A 27495-nucleotide genomic window follows, 5' to 3' on the forward strand; every position below is an offset into this window, starting at 1 on the left:
ACCGGCAAATCGGGATGGTCCTGAGCGAGGCAGGATGGTCCTGTGAACATGGGACGGTCTTGGGCAACGCGGGACAGTCCTGGGCAATGCGGGATGACCCCGGGAGACTCAGGATGGTCCTGCGGGACACAGGATGGTGCTGGGCAATGCAGGATGGTCCTATGAACAGGGGATGGTCCTGGGCAACATGGGATGGTCCTGGGCAACGCAGGATGATCCTGAGCAATGCAGGATGGTCCTGTGGGACTCAGGATGCTCCTGGGCAATGCAGGATGATCCTATGAACTCGGGACGGTCCTGTGCAATGTGGGATGATCCTGGGCAAAGCAGGATGCTCCCGAGCAACTCAGGATGGTCCTGTGGGACTCAGGATGGGCAATGCAGGATGGTCCTATGAACAGGGGATGGTCCTGGGCAACGCAGGATGATCCTGAGCAATGCAGAATGGCCCTGGGCAATGGAGGATGATCCTGGGCAAAGCAGGATGCTCCCGAGCATCTCAGGATGGTCCTGTGGGACTCAGGATGGTCCTGGGCAATGCAGGATGGTCCTATGAACAGGGGATGGTCCTGGGCAATGGAGGATGTTCCTGGGCCACTCAGGATGGTCCTGGGCAATGGAGGATGATCCTGGGCAACTCAGGATGGTCCTGGGCAATGTGGGATGATCCTGGGCAACTCAGGATGGTCCTGGGCAATGGAGGATGTTCCTGGGCAACTCAGGATGGTCCTGTGCGATGCAGGATGTTCCTGTACAACATGGAATGATCCTGAACAACGCAGGATGATCCTGGGCAATGCAGGATGCTCCTGTGTGACTCCAGGATGGTCCTGGGCAACTCAGGGTGGTCCTGTGCAGTGCAGGATGCTCCCGTGGGATGCAGGACAACCCCGTGCAGCACGGGATGACCCTGTGCAGTGCAGGATGCTCCTGGGCAACCCAGGATGGTCCTGGGCAAGGCGGGATGCTCCTGTGGGATGCAGGAGGGGATGCTCCTGTGCAGCACGGGATGCTCCTGTGCAGTTCAGGATGGTCCTGTGCAGCACAGAACCCCCCCAGGAGACGCAGAGGCTGCCGCAGAGGGGTGCAGCCCCACGTCCCGGGTGGCTGACAGGGGCACCCCGCTGCAGTGGCACCCAGCACCCCAAACCAGAGCCCGGCCTAAGCTGCGCGATGGGCGACCAGTCGCCCACTCCTTATTCCCAACCCCCTAATTGAGGCGCCTGGCGCAGGGCGGCGCGGTGGTGGCCAAGGAGGTGCCCATGGACGTGGCCAAGGAGGTGGCGAAGGAGGTGGCCATGGAGGTGGCCAAGAAGGTGGTGAAGGAGGTGCCCATGGAGGTGGCCAAGGAGGTGCCCAAAGAGGTGCCCAAGGAGATGGCCAAGGAGGTGGCCAAGGAGGTGCCCAAGGAAGTGCCCAAAGAGGTGCCCAAGGAGGTGCCCAAGGAGATGGCCAAGGAGGTGGCCAAGGAGGTGCCCATGGAGGTGCCGAAGGAGGTGCCCAAAGAGGTGCCCAAGGAGATGGCCAAGGAGGTGGCCAAGGAGGTGCCCATGGAGGTAGCCAAAGAGGTGCCTAAGGAGATGGCCAAGGAGGTGGCCAAGGAGGTGCCCATGGAGGTGGCCAAAGAGGTGCCCAAAGAGGTGCCCACTGAGGTGGCCAAGGAGGTTGCCAAGGAGGTGGTGGGGAGGGGGGACTCGGCCCATCGGTCCCCACCCCCTCCAGGGACCCCCAAGGGCTGCAGGGACCCCCGGGACCCTCCCCGGCAGCTGGAGCCAGGGGGTTCTGCACCACTTTGGGAACTTTGGAGAGCAAACTCAGCCCCTGGGAGCGGGCGAGAGCCAGCCGGTCTCCACAGCAACCGGGATTAAATATAACTCGCAGCCGGCGCGTTCCCCCCGGAGCCAGCCATTTCCAGGCCGCCCCAGCGCCTCTCCTTTCATTTCCAAATTACCGGAGAAAGCAGAAAGGCCGAGCCGGAGCCCCCCCGACTCTTCGGGGGAGGCCAGGAATGGCCGGCACCGGGCAGGGACGGGTGTCTATTTAACCATCGGACCCCGGGGAGGGACAGCGGGACCGCCGTTATCCCGGGAAGGGACAGCAGGACCCCCATTATCCCGCCATGGGAAGGATCCCCTGGGGGGCACGGCCCCATGGGCATCCCACCGGCGAGGATGAGGATGGGGCACCCCATCGGCCACCGGCGACTGCTCCTTCCCCGCTCCCAGCGCAAATCCCACCCAAAAATCCAGGAGAGCATCTCCACCAGTGGGACACGGGGACGGATCCCGGCTCGCAGGGAGCCCTGGGAGGAACCCGGGAGGATTCTCCCGTCTAAAACACGGCCGAACCCAGCGGCAGCCTTTTAAACGCAGAAATATTTAAATATATCTAAATTCCTCCTCCCGAGCGTGTGGGAGTTTTATCGCTGCTTAAAATTTTAATGTCTCAGTCGCAGGCGAGAGGGAGTCGCGTTTCCCCGTCTTTCGCAGCTGACTTTAAGAACGGTTAATTATAAATAAGCCTCGGTGACTATTTATACGCACAAGCACGCGGAGAAGGACAGGTTTAGGACGTGCTTCCCACACGGCAGGAGCCAGCCCGGAGCGGGGCTGGGGGTGCTCCTGTGCCGGCCGGACACCGGGATGGGATGTCCCCAGGAGAGAGCATCGCTCTGGGGGGGTTCTTCGCTCTGGGGTGGTGGTGGGGGGCACTGGGGGGCTCTGGCTGTGTCCTACAGACCAGGCAAGAGCATTGCTCCAGGGGGGTTGGGTCACTCTGGGGTGATGGTGGGGGTCACTGGTGGGACTGGGGGTTCCAGAACGTGTCCTACAGACCAGGCAAGAGCATCACTGCAGGGGGGTTCTTCACTTTGGGGTGATGGTGGCAGTCACTGGTGGGACTGGGGGTTGCTGGTTGTGTCCTACAGACCAGTCAAGAGCATAGCTCCAGGGGGGTTTGGTCACTCCGGGGTGATGGCCACTGGTGGGACTGGAGGTCTCCAGACATGTCCTACAGACCAGGCAAGAGCATCGCTCCAGGAAGGGGTCACTGGTGGGACTGGGGGGCCCTGGCCGTGTCCTACAGACCAGGCAAGAGCAGCAAGGTGGTCTACTGGATTTCTCCAAGGCTTCCGTCACAGTTCCCCAACAGCCTCCCCCTAGAGAAACCGATGGGTTATGGGCCAGATGAGTGGTCCCTGCAGTGGGGGGCGGGGACTGGTTTGACTGGCCACACCTGAAGGGTGGTGGTCAACAGCTCCTCCTCAAACTGGCAACCGGTCACAAGTGGGGTCCCCCAAGGATGGATACTGGGCCCAACGCTGCTTAATATGTTCATGAGTGAGCTGGGTGATGGGATCAAGTGTGCCCTGGTGAAGTTTGCTGATGACACCAAACTGGGTGGGGACGTGGACACTTGGGAAGGGAGAGCCACCCTGCAGGAAGGCCTGGGTGGGCTGGAAGAGCCGGGTAACAACAGCCTTATGGAATTCAGCAAGGACAAGTGTAAGGTCCTGCACCTGGGAACACACAATCCCGGAGTGAGGCACAGGCTGGGATCCACCCGGCTGGGGAGCAGCTCCGGGGAAAGGGACCTGGGGGTCCTGGGGACACCAAGCTCAACATGAGTGAACATTGTGCTGCTGGGGCAAGGAAAGCCAACGGGGTGCTGGGCTGCATCAACACGGGCATCTCCCGCAGAGAGAAAGAATCATTATCAGAGGATCACAGAATGGGTTGGGTTGGAAGCGACCCTTAAAGGCCATCTAGTCATCTCCAACCAGCCCAGGTTGCTCCAAGCCCCGTCCAACCTGGCCTTGAACCCCTCCAGGGATGGGGCAGCCACAGCTTCTCTGGGCAACCTGGCCCAGGGGCTCAACCCCCTCACAGCAAAGGATTTCTTCCCGATATCTCATCCCAATCTCCCCTCTTCCAGTTTGGAGCCACCACCCCTCCTCCTCTCACTACACGTCCTTGTAAAAAGTCCCTCTCCAGCTTTCTTGTAGGCCCCAACTCTTCCTTGTTATCCCACTCTACCCGGCCCTGGCCAGGCCACACCTGGAATTCGGTGCTCAGTTTTGGTCCCCGCTACACAAGGAAGCTGTGGCCAGGCTGGAGAGGGGCCACCGAGGGCCACCAAGATGATCCAAGGGCTGGGAAGCTGCCCCATGAGGAGAGGCTGAGAGAACGGGGCTTGTTCAGCCTGGAGAAAAGAGGGCTCAGGGGAGACCGCGTCACCGCGTTCCAGTGTTTAAAGGGCGGCTACCGAGAAGATGGAGACTCCCTTTCCACAAGGAGTTCCATGGAAAAAAGGAGGGGTGATGGGGACAAGTTACTGCTGGGGAGATTCCGATGGGACACAGGAGGAAAATGTTTCACACTGAGAACAATCAGCCCAAGGAAACGATGGATTCCGCAACATCGGACGCTTTCAAGATCCAGCTGGACAGGGAGCTGGGCCACCTTGTCTAGCGCGGGCTTTAGCCAAGAAAGGTTGGACCAGATGATCCTTGAGGTCCCTTCCAACCTGGGATTCCATGATTCTGTAGTCTCATCTTGGCTCCCTTTCCCACAAAAGGTAGAACCAAATGATCCCTGAGGTCCCTTCCAACCTGGGATTCCGTGATTCCGTGATTCCATGGTCCTTCCCGCTCCCCAAAGCCCTCGGCGCTCCCCAGCCCACGTGCTGGTGGCCCCGGGGACCAGCAAAGAGCCGGTCCAGGGCGACTGGGCGCAGGTATCCGCTCCTGTGCCGCACGCCGTTCCCTGGCTCCGGGATGAAAAAGGAGAACAAAACCTCCATCCCAGCCCCCACGCTCCCCCCCAGGATAAATATTCCTTCGGTGGGAGTGGCGAGAGCTGCTGCTTACGGAAACCTCGGTGGTTTTATCCCCGTATAAGATCTATTTATACGCTTATTGAATTTTTCATAACCAAGTTGTGAACGATCGGCGTTCAGGGTCATCCTTTCTCAACAGTTATCGCCATAGAAACGGGAGCGAGGGATGAGCCCACCCCACATCCCCTGCCATGGAGGGATGCGGCGGCGCCGGCGGGGGCTCGGCGAGCCGATGCTCTCTCTCACCGCCGACCGGCTTCCCCCCGGTGACACCCTGGCACCAGCCTAGGAGGTGGCACCTTCCAACCCCCTCCCAAGGGTTTGCCACGCTCCTGCCACGCTCCGGCCGAAGTACGGGACTGCTTTGCTGGGGGCGGGGGGGGGATTCTTCCGTTTTTGTAGGACCTACCAAAACCACCGCCGCGTGGGCGCAGGGCGAGCCCTGGGCTGACACACCTCTGCCAGCCGAACCGCTCGTGCTTGTCCCCGTCCCCACACATCGCTCGTGCTTGTCCCCGTCCCCATACATCCCTATACGTCCCCATACGTCCCCATACGTCCCCATACCTCCTCCCCCAGCTGCACGATGCTGCTGGGGTTCACCCCCCTCATCGCTGCCCCTCAGAGCCCCCCCATGGCAAGTGCTCTGGCCCATGGACACAAGGGCCGTGGAGGGAAATGGGGGCGAGCAGCCGTGCCGCCGGGTACCCGAAGGTGCAAGAAGCACCCAAAGGTGCAGGAGGCACCCAAAGCCTCCCTGGCGGGGGGGCACAGAGGGGGGGACCGCAGTGATCCCGCTGGGGGGGTGTCCGGGCAGGAGCAGCACAAACAGCCCCCCGGCAGCACCCGAACCCTCCGATCATCTCCAATTCGTGTCCCCCAGCTCAATTAAACCCCCCCCAGGTCAAGCCATCGGCAGCGTTAAATTCCCCCGCAGCCCCGGGGGGGTGACGGGAGGACTGTGCACCCAAGGCGGGGGTGAGGACCCCCCCCCATGAAGCCGGGGGCTCACCTGCCAGCAGGAAGGTGATGAGGCAGGTTTCCTTTGGCATGAAGAGCTTCAGCCGGGAGCCGCTGAAGACGTATTCCACCACGGCCTCCGAGCGGCCGGCGCGCTGCAGGAAGGGCAGGAACTGCTTCGCCTTCTGGGTGTCCTGGGGGGAGAAAAGGGGGGGTCAGGGTCGGGGGTACGGTGCGCTGGGGACAACGACCGTCCCACTCGGTGTGCGGGGACCTGCCGGCACCCCCATGTCCCTCATGGTGGGGACAACGGGTGCTCCTTGCCATGGGCTCGGTGCCTGGATCGGCCTCGCCTGCCCCCGTGCCAGCCGGGGAGGGATGCAGGATGCGGGCAGGGATGCAGGAGAAAGGCAGGGATGCAGGAGAAAGGCAGGGATGCAGGATGCAGGCAGGGATGCGGGGTGCGAACAGGGATGCAGGCAGGGATGCAGGATAAATGCAGGAATGCAGGATGCGGGCAGGGATGCAGGATGCAGGATACAGTCAGGGATGCAGGATGCGGACAGGGATGCAGGATACAGGCAGGGATGGTGGATGCGGGCAGGCACGTAGGATGCAGGATGCGGGCAGGGATGCAGGATACAGGCAGGGATGTAGGATGCGGACAGGGATGCAGGATATGGGCAGGGATGCAGGATGCAGGCAGGGATGTAAGATGCAGGCAGGGATGCAGGATATGGGCAGGGATGCAGGATACAGGCAGGGATGTAGGATGCGGGCAGGGATGCAGAATATGGGCAGGGATGCAGGATACAGGCAGGGATGTAGGATGCGGGCAGGGATGCAGAATATGGGCAGGGATGCAGGATGCGGGCAGGGATCTGCCTTCTCCCAGCTTGGGATGGACCATGAACCCCACACCTGCACCCGTGTCCCCAGGGCACAGGCTCCAACTGCTCCAGCACGGGGACGGCTGCTGGTGCAGGCAGGAGCAGGCAGGAGCAGGCAGGAGCAGGCAGGCCGGATCCTGCCCCATCCCTCCCCTCCATAACAGAGCAGCCCACGACTCCCCTTTCCCGGGAAACCCCCCTTGGCGGGCCGCCTGCTCCCTTCCCAGCTGCGTATAAACTCAGGCACGTTCGTTAATAAAAATGTAACGAGCTGCCCAGTGGCTCGGGAGGCCGGGGCTGGCGGGGGGGGATGCCGGTGTCCCCCGGCGCAGAGCGGTGCGAGCATCCTTGGCCAGCGGCACCACCGCGAGCATCGCCCTCTCTGCAGGGGGCCAGTGTGCCGGCAGAGCCCATGCCGAGCTCGGTGCCGGCTGGAAGCCCTCGGCACAGTGTAGCCGCAGCCGGGGAACCACAGCCCCCAGCCCCCAGCTCAGTCGCCGGCTGAGTTTCGGCGCGGCAGCTTCATCCGGCGTCTCCGCGTGTTGCCCACCCCGGCGGGTGAGAGGTTCCGTGTGGCAACCTCCTGATTGCAAATCACCGCGTCCTCCAGGGGTGGGAGACCCCCGACAGGAGCTCCGGGAGCCGAAGGAGCTGAAGGAGCAGGTATCGGCGCTGGCAGCACCAGCGTCCCCATTTTAACCCATTCCAGTGCCGCGGGTGGCTGCTCGCTTGCCCACGCGGGCAACCAGAAGCCACCGGCTGCGTGGCCCCCGGCATCAGCCGGTCCCCAAGCGCCACAGCTGCCACCCACCAGCTTTGGCACGGCAAAGGCCACCGCCACTCGCCACGCCGGTGCTTCGGCATCTTTCTCTCCCAGCGGTGACATGCCCACCTGGCCACGAGCCGTACCGACGTCCCCGGCGCCCACCTCCTCCAGCCACAAAGGGGGTCCCAGGCAGACCCAACCGCCACCACCTCCCCCCCCCACCAACACCCCGGCTGGGGTAGAAAAGACCCCCCCAACACCCCGAAATCCCGCTGGCGCGCTCCCGGCACCGACGGGGTTGTTTTACGGCAGCCGTGCAGTCAAGAAGTTAATACAACACGTGTAAGAGCAATCGGCGCGCGAAGGGAAAACCACATCGCCCCGGCGCTAAGCGCTTAGGTCGAACATATGCAAATGTAATATGGGAGCCGCTAATGAAGGCTACTAATTAGCGGTAATCACTGTACAGCCAGGATTTGATTAGCTGAAGGAAGAAAGGGGCTGCAAGAAGGAGCCCACCCTGGGGTGGGCTTCCCTGCTCCGGCCCAAAAGGGGGTGATGGGGGAACCCCCCCCCCAACTCCCCGGCTGCCCTGAGCGGGTGGTGGAGGCGGCGAGGAAGAGCTCGGTGGTGATGAAGATCAGCCCCGCGAACCGGCTGCCGGCAGCAGCGAGAGGAGGCGGTGGCAGCGTTCGAACGTGCCGGGGAACGACCTGAAAAATCCACTGGGATTCGCGCAACACAAACGTGTGGCTTTTCCGCAAAAAGCGCCCGTCGGTACCGGGGAATCGCCGGCGGAGAGCGGGAGATTCCTGCACGGCCAGGCACGCCGGCAGCCCAGCACAGGGGACACGGGTGTCCCCTCGTCCCCGACGTCCCTGTTAGGGCAGGTTTATCTGGGGCTTTGGGAACTAAGGCGGAGGGGGGCCGCGCTGCCGGGAGGATGCTCCAGGTCCCTTCGTGCCTTTCTTGCTGCCTCCCGGCCATCACCGCCCCTGGCTGGGGGTGATGCCACCTGCACCGTGCCGGTGGGCACACTGTTCTCCCGCTCACCGCGGGGGACGGGAAACTCTGGATGTGATGCCAGGACCAAGGATTTGACCCTCAGTCCCCTTGGACCTTCCCCAATGGCTCCCCGGCGCCGCCGGGGATGACCCTGACCCCACCGAGGGTGTTCGGTGGCTGCCCCGGGGTGCATCCCACGCCTGCCACCACGCCTGTCCCCTCCCCGTCCCCGTCCCCGCGCGGACCTTGCGCCTGCATCTCACACGGCATCCTTCCCTCTACACTGGGCAGAGGTGGATTTGATGGGTGGAGGAGGAACTGGTCGCATGCAGAGAGGGGTGGACAACGGCCGGATGGAGATGGGTGACAAGTGGCATCCCTCAGGGGACCGTACTGGGACCAGCACCGTTCAATGTCTCCATCAATGTCAGGGACAGCGGGACCGAGGGCACCCTCAGCCAGTTTGCGGGTGACACCAAGCCAAGCGATGCGGTGACACGCCGGAGGGACGGGATGCCATCCAGAGGGACCCGGACAGGCTGGAGAAGTGGGTCCCTCTGAACCTCATGAGGGACCCAGCCGGTGCCTCGGGGACAGATGGACACGGGTTCTGTGGTTCAGAGGGGACGGACACTCCTGGAGGAGCTCCCGGCCCTGCTTCCCCTGGATCTGCTCTCTAGGGCTGGTGGCCCTCGGCTCCTCTGCCTCGGCGTGGGACAGCTGAGTCCCAGCCACCTGGCACGGGCAAACAGCCCCCAACCTGCATCGGTCCCACTGCCGGCGCCGGCCCGGCAGCCTCCGGAGGGGCCAGGGCACCGGGAGCGCGCCAGAGCACCGGAGACACCGGGAGCGGGTCTGGGTCGGGATGTTTCCAGCCTGGTGTATCCCATCAAGGGGACATCATGGGACCTGCCCTCATGGGGACACGGTGACAGAGGCTCTCAGAGCTGCTGGACGCCGGGGAGCACATGCCGGTGGCTGGGAGGCATCACCGGGTAAATCGAGATGGGGAAGAGAAGTGGGGCGTCTCTGGCATCTCTGGCGTCTCCCCCTCCCCATCCCGAGCCTCGGCTCCCACCTTCCGCGCCGGCAGGATTCGTCCCCTGCCACCGAGTGCCAGATCCGGCTCCTGTCACCGTCCCTGGGCAGGAAGAGGCGCTTCCAGGGCACGAGCCGCCTCAGGGGGTGCAAACCCCCCCGGCACCCCCATCCCGCGCCTTTTTGGGGCTCCCCAATCCGTGTCGGACCGGGGCATCCCACCGCGGTGCTGTCGGCTCTGCCCCGCAGCCTCCCGCCCAGGTGGCATCACTCTCATTACTATTATTTTAACACTTCCCGCGTTTAATTAGCTGGGAATCGAAGGAAAAAATTATGCATAAATACAGCGCGGCGGGCGGGGCGGGGGGGGAGGGGGGATTAAAAAAAAATAAAAATCATCCTAACTCCACTTTTATGTGAAGCTCTGCCAATTATGCGAAATTATTCAAGGACTTTGCACAAGGGCAGGAGGCTTTCCGGCGGCCGGGCTGCATCCCCGCGCCGGAGCGCAGGCGAGCGGGAGACGCCAGCCAGCACGGATTGCTGCCGCTGCTGCACTCCCCTCCTGCCCTTCTTCTCTATTTTTTTTCGGGGGGTGTGCGTGGATTTTTCTTGCCTGCAGCATCGCGGGTCCAAGAGGCTGCTCGCCTTCGCGACGGGAATCCCTGCCCGCAGGCAGGGCGAGGACGGGGACGGGAGCGAGGAGGGCTCGGGATGCTCCTGGGATGCCAGGGCAGCAGCCATCGGGTGGCCCAAACCGAAGGGAAGGGACATTTCCCACCAGGAGCGCAGGGAGGGGAGGACAGGAGGCCGTGCCGGAGATGGGAAAACTGGGCTAAATCCTGTGTTTGAGCTAATTCCGTGCTTTTTGCATCCCGGTCACCAAGCCAGCCGGGATGCTCGGGAATGTTTAAGGTGGAGCTGGGCACCGGCAGCTCGACAGGATGGGGACAGAGACGGCGACCCAGGGACAAGGACGCCGTGATGGTGCCATGCCCGTGGCACAGGTCAGCATCCATGGGCACGGCATGTGCCGAAGCCACCCCATGGGATGCACCGGCACCGGTCAGGGTCGGGATGGCACCGAGGGTCCTGTGCCTGCCCTGTCACCCCAACCTGAACAGCGAAACAGCCCAAAAGCAGGCGTTTTCCCAACACCGTTTCCCCACGGAGCGCCACGGCAAGGGGAGATGCCGTGCCAGGAAAGGGCAGAGGGCACAGCCGGGAAAAACCACAGGAGCATCGGACGTGGAAGAGCCCGGGGACAGGGATGTCTCCAGCGGCCGAGGGGACCCAGAGCAATGCCACAGGAGCCACTCCATCGCCAGCACCGTGCCAGCGCCGGGGCCCCTTTGCCAGAGCGACAGGGAGCTCAGCAGCGATGCCGACTGGTCTCTACTGGGCAAACTGGTGCCGCAGCCGGCAAGAGACCGAGCCCCGTGGCAGGGGTCCCGTGCAACGGCGCAGCACCGGTCCCGGACCCCCCACTGCGGCAGCCGAGGCCGACCGCACCGTGGCACCACCCACGTGCCAGGGCTGAGATGCCGGTGCCACGGGCATCGCACCGGGAGCGTTTGGCAGCGGCGCAGGGACGGAACAGCCGGTGACTGCCCCACGGCTCGCTGTCCCTGCAAGTGCTACCCCTATTGGGGTCACCGGCACCCCAATATATCAATGTATCACCTTTTTCCCCCCAAACCCTGCCCGGCTCGTGCCTCCCATCCCGGCACAGCGCCGGAGAGGCGCCGGTTCGGTGCCAGTAGGGAGAGCAGAGGGATGCTCACCATCCCGCCACCCCAAACCCCTCCGGGACCCCGGGAATGGGTGCTTGCCGAGCCCGGTGCGTGCCCCCCCCCCCGGCAGCGGGAGGGATATACCGACACTAATTCACAGGGAATTCTTTCGACAGTGGTAAAGCAGCCGCTGTCGGCTCGGCGCGCGCCGGCATTCATCACGCCGCCCAACTGCTGACGCGCGGCTAACTAAGGCCGGGATCAATTTACGGAAAACTATTAAAGATTAAAAAAAATAAAAATAAAAATAAAAAAAAAGATTCACAAATCTTCACAAAAGCCGTGATGGATTAGCCTAATTTTGTTTGCGGGGGCCCTCCCCCTCGCATCCGGCTCCGAGCTTTCCGCTTGCTGATTGAGTTACGGGGCTCCTAACGATCCCGGCGGCAGCGCGGGACCCCCATGGGGACGGGAGCCAGGGGGCTCGGGGCAGGGATGCCCCCACGTCCCACCACCGCCGCTTTGGCTCACTTTTCGCGGGCAATCGCACCAGTACGTGGGTTTTTAGAAGGCGAAAAGGCAGCCGAGCCCCGGGGAGCCGCGGGGGCGTCCCCAGGAGTGGATGCCAGCACGGGGAGCACCGTTCCCCGTGTCCAGTCCGGTGGGGACCCCACGAGGAGGAGGAATCTCCATCTCACGACCAGCGGACGCCGCCGCAGCCCCCAGCGATTAAAAACAGGGCAGGAGGCTCGTGCGGGCAGGAACTGGGGTGCCCGGGACAGCAGGGGTATTGGGGTGCCCAGGGACAGAGCTCTGCCCCCCGAGGACACGAAGGACCCCCGAGGACATGAAGGATGGATGCATGGACGGACACAGCCCCTCTCTGCCGGTCACGGCACGGTCACGGGAAGCCCTGTGCCGTGATACCCCACGGCACCTTGGGGTATGCTCAGGGTGATGCCACCATGACCCCCACGGTGAGACCTCCCCACCACCCCCCGGAGCAGAGAAACCCCACGAGAAACCTCATTTCACCCTTCGGGCTGCACCAGGGCTGACAAACAGCTTCTACGGTGGCACTCGGGGGGGACACCAGCCCTGGCAGAGGAGGATGGATGCCCGGGTGTCCCGGTTCCTCTGGCAGAGCCGGCGGACAGGGGCAACACCGGCAGGATTCCCGCACATCCCGGGACTGGGGGCCGGGCCGGAGCACCGGCACCCGGTATCACCCCTGCTCCGCTCCACGCGTCCCGTCCCGGCAAACAACCTGGCAGGTGGCAGCGCCGGCGCCGCGCGGTCCTTACCCCGGAGATATCGGCCACCCGGTGGATGGGCACCTCCTTCTTGCTGTGCAGCCCTTTGCCGTTCTTGATGGCCCTGCAACAAGAGAAGCGGCACAAGGCATCAGCGCGGCGGCCGGCAGGGCCCGCGACGCCCCCCGCGCCCACCCGGGGAGAGCGCGGCCGGCTCGTTAGCCTGCTAATCCCAATTACCAGCTCACCTGAGCTCGGCGCATACCTGATCCCGGGGACCAACCTCGTCCCCCGCTACCAAATTAAATGGCTTCGTTCCCCGCAACAAAGGGAGGGATCAACAGGAAGGCGAGTGCCCCGGCAAGACGTAAAATTAATACCCGCTTCTTTCAGCGCTTAATCACATGAAACATTTTAAATGCAAAATACATGGCGAACGCTCCAATTCTAATGGAAATAAGCCCCTTCCAGGTTAAAATAATACACAGGCGATAAGGAGCTGGAATGAAGCAACAGCTCGTGTGGAAGGCGCTTCAGGGCTGGCAAATGTGCCCCAGACCTGATGCCAGACCCAGTGCCGGGATGCCGGACATGGCACCGGGATGCCGGACACGGCACTAGGACACTGGACACGGCACTGGGACACCGGACACGGCACTGGGACACCAGACCCAATGCTGGGATGCCAGACACAGTGCCGGGATGCCAGACCCAGTGCCAGGATGCTGCACCTGGCACTGGGATGCCAGACCCTGTGCTGGGATACTGGACACAGCGCTGGGATGCTGGACCCAGTGCCGGGATGCCAGACCCTGGACATGGTGCTGGGATGCTGGATCCATGCTGGGATGCTGCACCCAGTGCTGGGATGCCAGACCCGGCACCGGGATGCTGGACCCAGCGCTGGGATGCTGGATCTGGTGCTGGGATGCCGGACCCAGTGCCAAGATGCCAGAACTGGTGCTGGGATGCCAGACCCTGTGCTGGGATACTGGACCCAGTGCGGGGATGCCAGACCCTGTGCTGGGATGCCAGACCCTGTGCTGGGGTGCCGGACCCTGTACTGGGATGCTGGACCCTGTACTGGGATGCTGGACACAATGCTGGGATGCCAGACTCAGCACTGGGATGTTGGACATGGTGCTGGGATGCTGGATCCATGCTGGGATGCTGCACCCGGTGCCGGGATGCCAGACCCGGCACTGGGATGCTGGACCCAGCGCTGGGATGCTGGATCTGGTGCTGGGATGCCGGACCCAGTGCCAAGATGCCAGAATCGGTGCTGGGATGCCAGACCTGGCACTGGGATACTGGACCCAGTGCGGGGATGCCAGACCCTGTGCTGGGATGCCGGACCCTGTGCTGGGATGCCAGACCCTGTGCTGGGATACTGGACCCAGTGCGGGGATGCCAGACCCTGTGCTGGGATGCCGGACCCTGTGCTGGGATGCCGGACACGGTGCTTTGATGCCAGACACGGCACTGGGATGCTGGACGCCATGCCGGCTTTGCCTGGGGAGGAGGACGCAGCACCGGGATGGGAACAACCTCCGGACCTGGCGGTGGACGGGGTTGGTGACACCGAGCACCGCAGCCCCAGAGCTGAGCGCCGGGACGGCGGCGCTGCCGGTACTGGGGTGCACCCGCAGCCCAGCGGCACGGGGAGGATCGGGGCACACGCTGCCCGGCGTTGGGCTCGTCACCTCGGCGGGTGGACGGCAGGAGCAGCGGCACCAGCGACCCGGCGACAGATTTATTGGGTTTTCATGCAGTTCACGGCCGCGCTGGCTTATTGCCGGGCAGCAGCGGCGGGTGAAAGGGCAGCACACATTCATTAGAGCTCCTTCCCCTGACAGGTTTGTTCTTTTCCAGCTTCCAAAGGCCAAGCTGATATTCCAGGTGTTACCGGCACGGAGCAGAAGCGAGCGGGGAGGTGCTGCCCACTGCCGCCCTGCCCGCACCGCGCCGTGCCGGGGTGAGCGCCCTTGGCACAGCCAGGGATGAGCTCCCGAGGCCGCTCGGGGTTTTTTGGGTTGGGGTATGGGGTATTTTTTAGCCCTTTAACAGGAGGGTGGCGAATCCGGCAGCCCAAGCGGGGCTGGAAACCAGGTCCCTTCCCCGCATCTCCCGAAGGATGCCAGCGCCCGCAGCCAGGCCAGGAGGAGACTTTGGCTCATCCTAAGGGATGCCCGGAGCTGGGATCGTCCCAGCAAAGCTTTATCAGCACTGGCCTCCCATCCCCAAGCGCCGCAGGACATCCCTCTGCAACGGGAGGGTGGCCAGCAGGAGTTCAACCTCCTGCCACCACCTTTTGTCCCCAGGCTACAAGACGCTCCTGTAATTCAGGCGATAAACGCCCCACAGACCCCCAGATCCACCCCTTCCCTGCAGGCACAGCTCCTCGGGCCCCTGCAGCGGCCTGGAATTGAAAACTCCTCGTTTTTCAAGCCTACCTAATAGCTGCTCCCCGGCAAGAGGCACGGATTTGTTTGGAGCGGACCGCGATGGTAATAAAAATACAAGCGGGAAAAACTCAAAGCCCCCGCCGAGGTGTTGTACAGCGATCAATTTGCTGAGCTGGATCGTTGGAGGAGCCGTCTGGAAGAAGCCAACCTGTTAAATCAGCAAAAGGGTTTCTTCTGTCCCCCTCGCCCTCCTTTGAGACGCCCCTCCCCGCTCAGCGCTGCACTCGGGGAGAAGTGGCTTGGCCAGAAATAGCGTTTTTTTTTTTTTCTTTCAGGAAAACAGCTCTTTCCTCAGGTTAAGAAGAAAGACAAAGCTAAACAAGCGCTGGAACGCCCGGCAGGCTGGAAGCCAGAGCAGAGGCAGCCAGGGATGCTCGGCCTTGCGCCGCCTCGGGGCAGGGATGCGGGCGGCACGACGGTCCCCGCGGGGTCCCGGAGCATCATCCTGCTGCAAAGCCAGGCTGGGGGATGCAGGGAGGGCACGCTCCAGGAAAAAACTGGTGGGATGGGAAAAGTAACCACCCCCTCGCTAAAATACCCCACGGAGAAGGCAGCTGGGCCCCGGGAGATGCGAGTCCGGCCTTTCCCAAAGAGCCACGACGATTAAAGGCTTTTGCAAACATCCCGATATTCGGGACATCGAGCATCCTGATATTCGGGATAGCCAAGCATCGTGATATTTGGTACATTGAGCATCCGGATATTCAGGATATTGGAGCATCCTGATATTCATGACATCCGAGTATCCTGATATTCAGGATATACAAGCATCCCGATATTCAGGACAACCGAGTATTCTGGTATTTGGTACATTGAGCATCCCAATATTTGGAACATCCAAGCATCCCGATATTCAGGGCATTGAGGATCCTGATATTCAAGGACACCTGAGCATCCTGCTATTCGGGACATCCAAGCATCCTGGTATTCAGGATATACGAGCATCCCAATATTCGGCACATTCGAGCATCCTCATATGCGGGATATATGAGCATCCTGATATTCAGGACATTGAGGATCCCAATATTTCAGATATTGGAGCATCCTGATATTCGGGATATACGAGCATCCCAATATTTGGGACATCCGAGTATCCTGGTATTTGGTACATTGAGCATCCCAATATTTGGAACATCCAAGCATCCTGATATTTGGGACACCAAGTATCCCAATATTCATTACATCCGAGCATCCTGATATTCAGGAGGTTCGAGCATCCTGATATTCAGGACATCTGAGCATCCTGGTATTCAGGATATTGGAGCATCCGATATTTGGGACATCCGAGCTCGAACCGTCCCCCCCCCCTCACACCCGGAGCACGGCTGCAGGCTCCATCTGCCGCATCCAAGCCCGGGTATCCCCGGTGCCCGGCTGCAGGATCGCCCACGCCGGAGCACTCCGAGATGCTGATTGAATGCCAGGCACATCCGCTTTCTCAACGGCACATCCCCGGCGCTCGGCAATGAGGCCCCCGAGCCGCAATCTGCCGGCCGCCGATCCCACTCCCCGCGGGGTGGGGAAGGGAGGGGGGAAAAGGGAGCGCGAGAGCCCATTTATCAACCTCCCCCCTCAAAAGCGGGAGGTTTGCAGTAAAACTGAGCACAGTCTTGCACCGCGGGCTGGCAGAAACCACGCCGCATCCCCCCTCCAAGCTGCTCTCCCCGGCTGTCGGCACCGCGCCGGCAGCCGCTGCCAAAGTCGCTGCCGAGGAGGAGCTGAAATCCCGAATCCCACCGTCCCACCGCCTCCGGTGCAGCCGGAGCCGGGCCAGCACCCATGGGGGGGGCCGTGGGGTGGGTGGCAGCTCATCTGGAGGGAAGCCGAGGCGGGAGAGGAAAGGGGTGCTCCCTGCTCACCCCCGTGGGTAGGACGGGACGCGGGAGGACGGATGGGGTGGCTTGGGCACAGCTCGGTGCGGAGACGGGGGACACGGACCCAGCCTGGGTGCAGGGGGCTCGGGGCCGCAAGGTTGGGGGGGGTGAACAGCGTGGTCGCCTCCTGTGGGGAGCGGGACCGTGCACGGCTGGATCACACGTGCCTGGACCGTGCACATCTGGACCGTGCACACCTGGATCACAGGTGCCCGCGCCATGCATGCCTGGATTGTGCACGTCATCTGGACCGTGCGCATCTGGACCGTGCACAGCTGGACCGTGCACAACTGGATCACACACACCTGGACCATGCAAACCTGGACCGTGCACACCTGGATTGTGCACATCTGGACCGTGCGACCTCAACCATGCACACCTGGACCACGCACAGCTGGATCACATGTGTCTGCTCCATGCACCCTGGACTGCACACACCTGGGCCATGCACACCTGAACCACGCAACCTCAACCATGCACACCTGGACCACGAACAGCTGGACCGCGCATGTCTGGACCATGCACAGCTGGACTGTGCACAGCTGGATCACATGTGTCTGGGCCAGGCACCCTGGGTGGTGCACAACTGGACCATGAATGCCTGGACCACGCACATCTGGACTGGCCACAGCTGGACCATGCCCCCCTTGGACCACGCACACACGGACCGTGCACATCTGGATCGTGCACATCTGGACCATGCAAAGCAGGATGACACGTGCCTGGACCACGCGCCCCTGGACCGTGCAACCTCAACCGTGCACACCTGGACCATTCAACCTCAACCGTGCACATCTGGAGCAGACACATCTGGACCCCGTGCCCCAGGAAGAGCGACCAGGGAAGGCGGGGGCTGCCCGAGGAAGGAGGTGCTTCGCTCTTCCCCCCTACCCCAGCGCCGCACGAGCCCCCGCCAGCTGCGGGCACTCACACGACCTGCCCAGCCGCATCCCTGCCCACAGGGAGCAGGCAGCGAGCAGGCAGCGAGCGGGCAAGGCTGCCCGCTCAGGCAGAAAATCCAGCCCTTCGCGCTCCTCCCAGCTGGCAGAGGAGAAGGCAGGCATCGTCCTGCCCGCACCAACCCCTGCCGGCATCAGCGTTTCTGCCGCCTCCGCCGAGGCCGCGGCGGGGGGGAAGGGAAGCATCCACCCGCATTTTTCTCACCACACATAACCTCAAACCTAATTACAAGGAGGCCAGAATGTGTCTCCAGTCCTTTGGATGAGCTGGGTTGAAATAGAATTCCTTCTCGGGCAGACAGGGTCGGGGCAAGAAGGCTACGGCAGCGTTTGCCGGGCTGGCCGCCCCGGGGAGCCGCGCGGGACCCTTTGAACCCCGGCCTGATGCAGGCAATGGGCCGTGAGACTCCAACCCACCTCCCAGGCGTTTGCGCAAAATGTTCTCTGCCCTTCGGCTGCCGACCGGCGGCAGCCCCGGCGTTAGCGCCGAGAACCCGCCGCCCAGCGCCACGCTTCCCACTGACCCACGGCGTGTGCCTGGCCCCCCGCCAGCACTGACGCTGAGCCCGTCTGCGGCACCGGAGCTGAGGAGGTCGGGGATGAGGTGGGGGGAAACACGCAGCCCAGGGAGGATTCGGGCTGTTTGAGGGGTCAGGGGGAGTCCGGAGATCTCACAGAGCCGGCGGAGGGGAGGGGATGCTCAGCCAGGGGGGATGCGGGGCAGGGAGGCCACCCCGAGCAGCGGGGACAGGCGGATGGATGGGGACAGTGGGATGCGATGGTGGGATACGGAGCAGCTCTGCCAACGACACCAAGCTGAGTGGTGCAGTTGATTCCTTAAAGGGAAGGGATGGCATCCAGAGCGACCCCGACAGGCTGGAGAAGGGGGTCCCTGTGACCCCCATGGGGTCCAAGCAGGCCCAGTGCAGGGTCCTGCCCCTGGGTGGGGGCAGCCCCCGGTGCCAGCCCGGGCTGGGGATGGAGGGATGGAGAGCAGCCCTGAGAGAAGGGCTTGGGGGGCTGGGGGGGGAAAAGCCAGCCATGAGCCGGCACCGTGCGCTGGCAGCCCAGAACCCCCCCGCAGCCTGGGCTGCATCCCCAGCAGCGTGGGCAGGGGGGCGAGGGGGGGATTCTGCCCCTCTGCTCTGCTCGGGGAGACCCCCCTGCAGTGCTGCCTCCAGCGCTGGGGCCTCAGCACAGGAGAGACACGGAGCTGTTGGAGCGGGGCCAGAGGAGGCCCCGGAGATGCCGGGAGGGCTGGAGCCCCTCTGCTGTGGGGACAGGCTGAGAGAGCTGGGGGGGTTCAGCCTGGAGAAGAGAAGGTGCCGGGGAGACCTTCCAGCCCCTTCCAGTCCCTAAAGGGGCTCCAGGAAAGCTGGGGAGGGACTCTGGCTCAGGGAGGGGAGCCACGGGACGAGGGGGAAGGGTTTTCCACTGCAAGAGGGGAGATTGGGATGAGATATTGGGAAGAAATCCTTTGCTGTGAGGGGGGTGAGCCCCTGGGCCAGGGTGCCCAGAGAAGCTGTGGCTGCCCCATCCCTGGAGGGGTTCAAGGCCAGGTTGGACGGGGCTTGGAGCAACGTGGGCTGGTGGGAGGTGTCCCTGCCCAGGGCAGGGGGTGGCACTGGGTGGCCTTTAAGGTCCCTTCAACCCAAACCCTTCTGTGGTTCTAAGACCTCCCCACGAGACACGCCGCGAGGCCACGCGATCCCCCCGCGGCCGGGGGAGCACCCCCGCGCCAGCACGGCACCCACCGAGCCTCTGCGGCCAGGAGCTCATCGTAGTGCGAGGATCTTTGGTCGTCGTCTTGCCGGTAGCGGATGACGGTGGCCAGGCCCTTGCTCACCAGCGCTTCGGCGATGTTGCTGCAGGAGAGAAGAGCCGGGGGGGTGGGGGGTTAACGCCAGTGTGGGGCCAAGGGATCCACCTCCCCATCACCCACCATCACCGGACCCCGGGCATCGCGCCGGGCTCTGACACCGGAGGGGGTGAGACACGCTGGGGGGTGGAAGAGGAGACCCCCCCCTCACATCGCTGGCCAAGGGAAGGTGTTTGGAGCAACGTGTCACAATTAATGGGGACGTCAAATGTCCGCGGTGGGGGTTCTCCCACCCCAACCCCCCCACACACCCAAAACCAGAGGGGTCAGCGCCCCCCGGGCCGTGGGAACCTCCTCGATTTCACCTCCCTATTGCACTTTTACCCCCGGAGGGGAGGTGGGCGCTGGCCGGGCTCGGGGGCCGGTTGCCAACCGGCGCTGCGTGCCGAGGCGGGGCGGTAAATTGGCTGCCATTACACTCCACTGCTTTAAACAAATTCATAAATTCTACTTCGCTGAGCGCATCCGTAATCCTCCTCCAATTACACACGCAGGGGACGGAGCGCTAATTCGCTACTCCCCAAAAAAAAAAAAAAAAAAAAAAGCATATATATACATATGTATGTTGGGGGCGGGGGGGGGGGGGGTGGGGGCTGATCCGTTCACATAACTCTGGAGCATCCCCTGCCCTGGAGAGGGGGAAGGGCAGAGCCATCACCAGGAGCTGAAAATAGGTCTCGCCTCAGAGCAGGGGGGGGAAAAAAAAATAAATATATATATATGTAAGGATTGGTAAAGGAGGAAATAAGCTGCAGCAGGAGGCAGCTGCAGAGGTAGCGCTGCAAATGCCAAGCAACCAGGAATAAGCACCTACAGCTATTTTGGGCGCGAACAGGAGGCTGTGCCGGGGGGAGGCGAGCGCGGGGCTGGTGGCACCCGCCGCGTCCCAGCGTCCCCGAGACACCGCGGTCTGACCCGACGGGCGACGCCAAGGTTTGGGGACGGGCAGAGATGGGTGCCAGGCTCCGTCGCCGGGTCCCCAACGCCTCGGGAGCTGCCTGATGGACACGGGCAAGGGGTGGCACTGTTGGGGACGAGCCCGTAGGGACGCCCACTCCGGTCCCCTGTGTCCCCGTGCCCCCCGCCTTGGGCAGGAGGGGACCCAGCGTTGGCCGCGCACCCACCGGTGCGAGGGCCGGCACGGAGAGAGCACAGGAGGGACGAGTTGGCCACGATGGCCTCCGAGGGGAGCCAGATGTGCTTGCTCCCAGATGGCCACTTCTAGCCACACACACGTCCTCGCCAGTGGCCCCGCGGCTCCGTGCCACCACCCTTCCCACTCGCCATCGTGCTTCTGTGCCATCCGGCAGGCACAAGCATCACGAGCGGGGACAGGCATCACCAGGAGTCTTCTGCCCAACACACAGCGGGGGAGATGCTGGAGCGAAGCTGAGGCAGGAGGCCCCGGTGACGGGCACGGCAGGGAGAGCTGCCCCTGCCGCAGCGGCGCCTGCGCCCAGAAATGCCACCTCCATCCCACCCCCGTGCCCGGGAGCTGCTGCGGCACCCCCGGGGGCAGCACATCTGCAGCACGTCCCCAACCTGACCCACCACGGGAACGAGCCCCAAATGGCAACTGCCACCAGCGCCGGGCACGGGGGCTCCTTCCCGTAGGGTCACGTCCCACCCAAGCACGGGCAGACAGCTTGGGACACCCCCTCGTGTCCCACGTCCCCACCCTGGGGCTCGGGAATAGCCCGCTGGGATTCCATGGCTGGATCTGGGATGGGGGTGCCATCAGCACCGCCCCCCCCCCAAGTTTGCACCCTGCAGAGGAGGAGACACCCAGCTCCGTCCCCACATCCGTCACCCCGCACCGGCCGGGCAGCTCCGTCCCCCCCATCCGTCACCCCAGCCACATTCCGGGGAAGAGAGCAAGAAGCTGGGGGGTTGCCCAGGGTGTGGGAAAAGCACAGGAGATTAAAACCCGACACGGAAAGCATCAGGAAACAACTGTGCTAGCAGGCGCTCCGTCTGCTCGCTAAACGGACGATTTTATTCTGCCCCCAGCGCTCGGGAAGTGTTGTAATCTTGTTGCCACCTCCGTTTGATGGCTTCATTTTATTCGGCAATATCACGGTTATGGCTTTTTAGAAGACAAGCAAAAATTGCCAGCGTTCGCTCCCACCGCGCTGCCGGGTCCTAAAGGAGCCGGGACGGGCTGGGGCTGCGCACGGGGAGGGTGGCCGTGCTCCCCCCGCCGCGGCTTTTCCATCCCCAACGGGCTCTGCAAGAGGGGACGGAGGCACCCGGCGCAAAATCTCCATCCCAGCCACATCCCACTCCCCATCCCAGCTCATCCCGCTCCCCATCCCAGGCACATCCCTCTCTGCATCCCAGTTCATCCTGCTCCCCATCCCAGCCGCATCCCTCTCCCCATCCCAGCTGCATCCCTCTCTCCCTCCCAGGCACACGCCACTCCCCATCCCAGTTGCATCCCTCTTCCCATCCCAGCTCAACCCTCTCCCCATCCTAGCTCATCCCCGCTCCCCATCCCAGCTCATCCCACTCCCCATCCTAGTTCATCCTGCTCCCCATCCCAGCTCATCCCGCTCCCCATCCCCACTCATCCCGCTCCCCATCCCAGCTCATCCCGCTCCCCCTCCCAGCCATCCATTCCCGCCCCTGCCCCATCCCACAGCGCTCAGAGCAGCCCAGCAGCTATTCCTGGCGCTGGCCTCCAGGAGTATCCAACCTGCGTGAAACCAAAGTTTCCGTCATTTCCCCCGGTCAAAGGGCAGCGAGCGTTAAATCCCAGAATACCGGGATTAATGGAGGGATCATTAAAAATCTAATGTTAAACCACCCCTGCAAGCAGAGCTCCGGGGCAGCCTGCCGTATATCACAGCCCGATTAGAAGGAAACAAATCCCCCCTTCGGAGCGGGATCGCCGAGCCTCCGAAGGGGCAGAGCCGCGGGGAGGGCGGCGGAGGCAGCGGGCTCTGCCCCTTCATCCACCCCTCATCCTCCTCGCTGGGGCGCAGGGGAGCGTACCGGGGGTGATGCCGATGGGACTTAAATTTGGGAAGTTTGGCAAAAGGACGCGTGAGCAGCTCGGCTCCCGCACCGGCGGCTCTGCCGCGGGCAGGGTCCCCAGCGCCGGCGCTGGTTGTGCCGTCTCAGCGCCGGTGCCCACAGAAGGCACTTCAGTCCCAAGGCACCCCCAGCGTGACCGGGAACAACCCCCCCTCCCGCGCGCCGCAGTGTCCCATCACTTAAGGGTGCGAGTGGCTTAACTCCAAGTCCCCAAGCTTGCAGCCACCACGGCCCCTGCCAGCACCCTGCCAGCGCCACGGCGGGCACCAAGCTCTGCCAACCCTCCGGCAGCCCCCGGCAGCCTGGCGAGGCTCGTCCTCCCCGGCCCAGACACCTCCTCCCCGGGGGAAAGAGCAGCTTGGAAGGCGGTAGCGAAATTTGGGCCTTTTTCCAGAGGCTGGGGTTGCAAAAAACACACACACACAGACACACACACACACAGACACACACACACACACACACCCACCCCCCGGCTCCTGGGCACGAGCCCAGCTTTACCCTGGCACCGCAGCCCACGCGGGTACTCGCTGGGCACCCGGCTGCGCCGCCAGCGGCAAAGTGCTGGCAGCCAGTACCCGCTCCAGCCCCACGGGACACCCCGGGGGGAAATACTCCGTGCCGGGGGGGAATATGCTGTGCCGGGGGGGGAATAGGCTGTGCCAGGGGGGAAATACCCTGTGTCAGGGGGAGAAATACCCTGTGCCATGGGGGAAATAGCCTGTGCCAGGGAGAAATAGCCTGTGCCAGGGGGGAAATAGCCTGTGCCAGGGGGGAAATACCCTGTGCCAGGGAGAAATAGCCTGTGCCATGGGGGAAATAGCCTGTGCCAGGGAGAAATAGCCTGTGCCGGGGGGGAAATAGCCTGTGCCGGGGGGGGAAATAGTCTGTGCTGGGGGGAAATACCCTGTGCCAGGGGGGAAATAGGCTGTGCCAAGGGGAAAATAGGCTGTGCCAAGGGGAAAATGCCCTGTGCTGGGGGGAAATAGCCTGTGCCAGGGGGGAAATAGGCTGTGCCAGGGGGGAAATGCTTTGTACTGGGGGGAAATAGCCTGTGCCAGGGAGAAATAGCCTGTGCCAGGGGGAGAAATACCCTGTGCCAGGGGGGAAATAGCCTGTGCCGGGGGGGAAACAGCCTGTGCCAGGGAGAAATAGCCTGTGCCAGGGGGGAAATAGCCTGTGCTGGGGGGGAAACAGCCTGTGCCGGGAGGCATCCCTGCAGCTGGATCCCATCGTGCACCCTGCAGGGGGATCTCATCCTGCACCCTGCAGCAGGAGCCTGTATCCTGCACCCTGCAGTGGGATCTCACCCTGCACCCTGCATCTGGATCCTGTCTCGCACCCTGTATTGGGATCCCATCCTGCACCCTGCAGTGGGATCATACCAGCACCCTGCATTGGGATCCCGTCCTGCACCCTGCAGTGGGATCCCGTCCTGCACCCTGCGGCGGGTGGCGGTCCCCAGGCACCCTCATGCCAGCAGCTCCCTGCCCCTGCCGGCCCCGAGACCTCCCACCCGTGGCCAGGGACCGCGTGGCCACGATGCTGCAAAGCCTCCGAGCGCCGGGATGGGGGAGCAGCCAGAGCAGGTGGGAGCACCGTGCCCAGCGCCCCGTGCCCGGCGGCGGCACGGAGCAGGACTAGCCCAGGCCACTGGCTACCGGCCACCTTGGGCTTGCTGCCTCCAGCCTCCAGCAGCCCCTGAACCCCAACAGACAGCCAGGGGAAGCAGTGCCCCACGCTGCACCGAAAAAACCCCAAACCCACCCTCCTGCGCTTTGATCCCAGCTCTGAGCAGCTTCCTTGGATGCTCCTATGTCATTCCTGGAATGGGGAGAGGAAAAGGGTCCCCTTGTCACCCTCCCTGGACCGCTGGAGAGGCTGGATGCTCTGAGAGCAGAGGGCGTGCAGAGCCGTGCCGGCATCCCGGCATCACCAACAACCCCAGCCGTGAAATCCCGAGCCGTGTCAGCACCCCAGCACTGCTACCACCCCAAGCCATGAAATCCAGGTCCGTGCTGGCATCCCGGCACTGCTAACATCCCGAGACATGAAATCCTGAGCTGTACCAGCACCCCAGCATCACCAGCGACCCCGAGCCACGAAATCCTGAGCTGTGTCGGCATCCCAGCATTGCTACCACCCCCAGCCATGAAACCCTGAGCTGTGATGGCATCCCAGCATCACCAACGACCCCGAGGCACGACATCCACATCAACGCTGGCATCCCGGCATCGCTAACACCACCAGCCACGAAATCCTGAGTCATCCCAGCATCCCAGCGTCCCCAACACCCCCGGCTAAGAAATCCTGAGCTGTGACGGCATCCCAGCATCACCAACACCCCCAGCCACGAAATCCTGCTGCTTGATTGCAAAAAACAACCCCTCCCAGGGCTACAAATCCTGGGAGGACCCCAAATTCTTTCAAGTTTTAGAGCTTTTAAAGCTCAGAAATCCCACAGGGGCCGATCCTGGCACCCAGGTTTTGCTGTGGAGGGTTCAGGGGGGACCCGTTCAGCTGCATCTGCAACAACCCCCCCCCCCGGCTCCCTGCCCCTCTCCCCACAATAGGGGACACACACACACACACACAATTTCAGCCCCCCCCCAAGCTTCAAATAAACTGGGGAGAGGAGCCGGAGCTGCAGCGCGGGGGGAAGACGCCTCCCCCAGTTAAGCCCAGATTAAAGAACGGGGATGCGAAAAGGCAGATGAAAAGCTCTTCGCTGCAGGAAAAAAAAAAATAAAATCTTATTAGGCCGTGAAATACAGTTTTTGCCACTTAAAGAACGGCGGAGGGAAAAAGGGCTATTTGCAAGCTTCCTCCCCCCGCCCCCCGAAACTCATTTCACAGTTTTCCCCCTCCGAAAATCCAAAGAGGAAGTTTTTGAGCCGCGTTTTCACCCACCGAAAGCCCTCCGGCTCCGGCTGCCTGGCACAGCTCGGCAGCGCCAAACCCACCCCCACCCCCGCGCCCAGAGGTGGCACCAGCGAAATGCCCCCATTTGTGCCAAACCAGCCCCAAAACGCAGCACCCCCACCCTGCTGCCCACGGGGAAAGTCTCCCCCCGCGCCCGCCCGCGTTTATAGCTCTGGGCTTTCCTTAGATTTGTTTCCAATGATTGTCAGTGGCCTTTCCCTCCAAGAATCCGTGCAATTTGCCCGGCGGCAGCCTCTGCGTCCCCCCGGGGAAGGACCACGGGGACGGGACCCCCGGAGCAAGACCTGACGGGGGGTGTGGGACGGATCCAGCCCCCCAGAACCCCCCACAGGAGGGCTCTCGGTGAGGGACCCCTCGCCCCACTTGCCACGCGGTGGCGAACCAGCAAAGGGGGTCCGGGGCCACCCCGAGGGATGTCCCCAAGCCACGGGAGAGCCGGCGCATCCCCACCGTCTGCTTTAGCGCGGGGACAGGAGGGCGCAGGACGCCTCACGGCTGCCAGCAGCCACCGGCCCTGCCTCGGGAGCCACGCTGGCCCCCACCTCCCTGCCCGTAGCCCAACCTGATGGGCAATGGCCCGGCGACGGGAGGCTGCTGACGGGGCGCCTGCCCCTGTCCCCCGGTGACAGCCTCGCTGGCGGGCCGGGGACACCATCCCCTTCCTGCTTCCCAGCGCGGTCCCCGGGAGGGAGCCGGGCTCTCGGCAGCCTCCTGGGAGCACCAAGCCCCACGGCCGGGCACCCCGGGGCATCCAGCCCAGCCCACAGCCAGCACCCGCCCTGCCCGCTGCTCGCCGGCTGCCGGATGCTGCCGGATGCCTGGGGATGCTCTGGGATGGGATGGGATCCTGCAGGACGCTGTGGGATGGGATGGGGTCCTGTGGGATGCTGCAGGATGCTGCATTATCCTATATGGGATCCTGCAGGATGCTATGGGATGCTATGGGGTGCTGCAGGGTGCTGCGGGATGCTGTGGGATGCTGCAGGATCATATATATGGGATGCTGCAGGATGTTATGGGATGTTGTGGGATGCTGCGGGATGCTGCAGGATCCTATATGGGATGCTGCAGGATGTTATGGGATGTTGTAGGATGCTAAGGGAAGCTGTGGGATGCTGCAGGATGCCAGGGGATGTTGTGGGATGCTGTGGGATGGCATAGGACACTGCGGGATGCTGTGGGATGCTGCAGGATCCTATATGGGATGCTGCAGGATGTTATGGGATGCTGTGGGATGCTGCGGGATGCTACAGGAAGCTGCAGGATGCCAGGGGATGCTGTGGGATGCTATGGGATGCTGTGGGATGCTGCAGGATCCTATATGGGATGCTGCAGGATGCTATGGGATGCTGCGGGATGCTGCGGGATGCTGCAGGATGCTAAGGGAAGCTACGGGATGCTGTAGGATGCCAGGGGATGCTGTGGGATGGCATGGGATACTGCAGGATGCTGTGGGATGCTGCAGGATGCTATGGGATACTGTGGGATGCTGTGGGATGCTGCAGGATCCTATATGGGATGCTGCAGGATGCTATGGGATGCTGCGGGATGCTGTGGGATGCTGCAGGATCATATACATGGGATGCTGCAGGATGTTATGGGATGTTATGGGATGCTGCAGGATGCTATGGGATGCTGCGGGATGCTAAGGGAAGCTGTGGGATGCTGCAGGATGCTGTGGGATGCTGCAGGATGCTAAGGGAAGCTGTGGGATGCTGTAGGATGCTGTGGGATGCCATGGGATGCTGTGGGATGCTGCGGGATGCTAAGGGATGCTAAGGGAAGCTGTGGGATGCTGCAGGATCCTATATGAGATGCTGCAGGATGTTAGGGGATGTTGTAGGATGCTATGGGATGCTGC

At 63.0% G+C, this 27495-nt stretch overlaps 1 protein-coding gene across 1 annotated transcript in view; it reads right to left on the reverse strand.

The window, feature by feature from the left end:
- The window catches only part of SND1 (staphylococcal nuclease and tudor domain containing 1), a 145464-nt gene that overhangs the window by 45946 nt on the left and 72023 nt on the right, over positions 1–27495 (reverse strand). The window contains exons 13-15 of the mRNA XM_054188613.1: positions 19534–19644; positions 12533–12605; positions 5849–5990 (exon numbers count right to left, since the gene is read on the reverse strand). Coding sequence (XP_054044588.1) covers positions 5849–5990; positions 12533–12605; positions 19534–19644 — 326 coding nt within the window. The remainder of the gene's footprint in view (positions 1–5848; positions 5991–12532; positions 12606–19533; positions 19645–27495) is intronic.

This window comes from Rissa tridactyla, chromosome 1, assembly GCF_028500815.1.
Source record: "Rissa tridactyla isolate bRisTri1 chromosome 1, bRisTri1.patW.cur.20221130, whole genome shotgun sequence".
Taxonomy (NCBI): domain Eukaryota; kingdom Metazoa; phylum Chordata; class Aves; order Charadriiformes; family Laridae; genus Rissa; species Rissa tridactyla.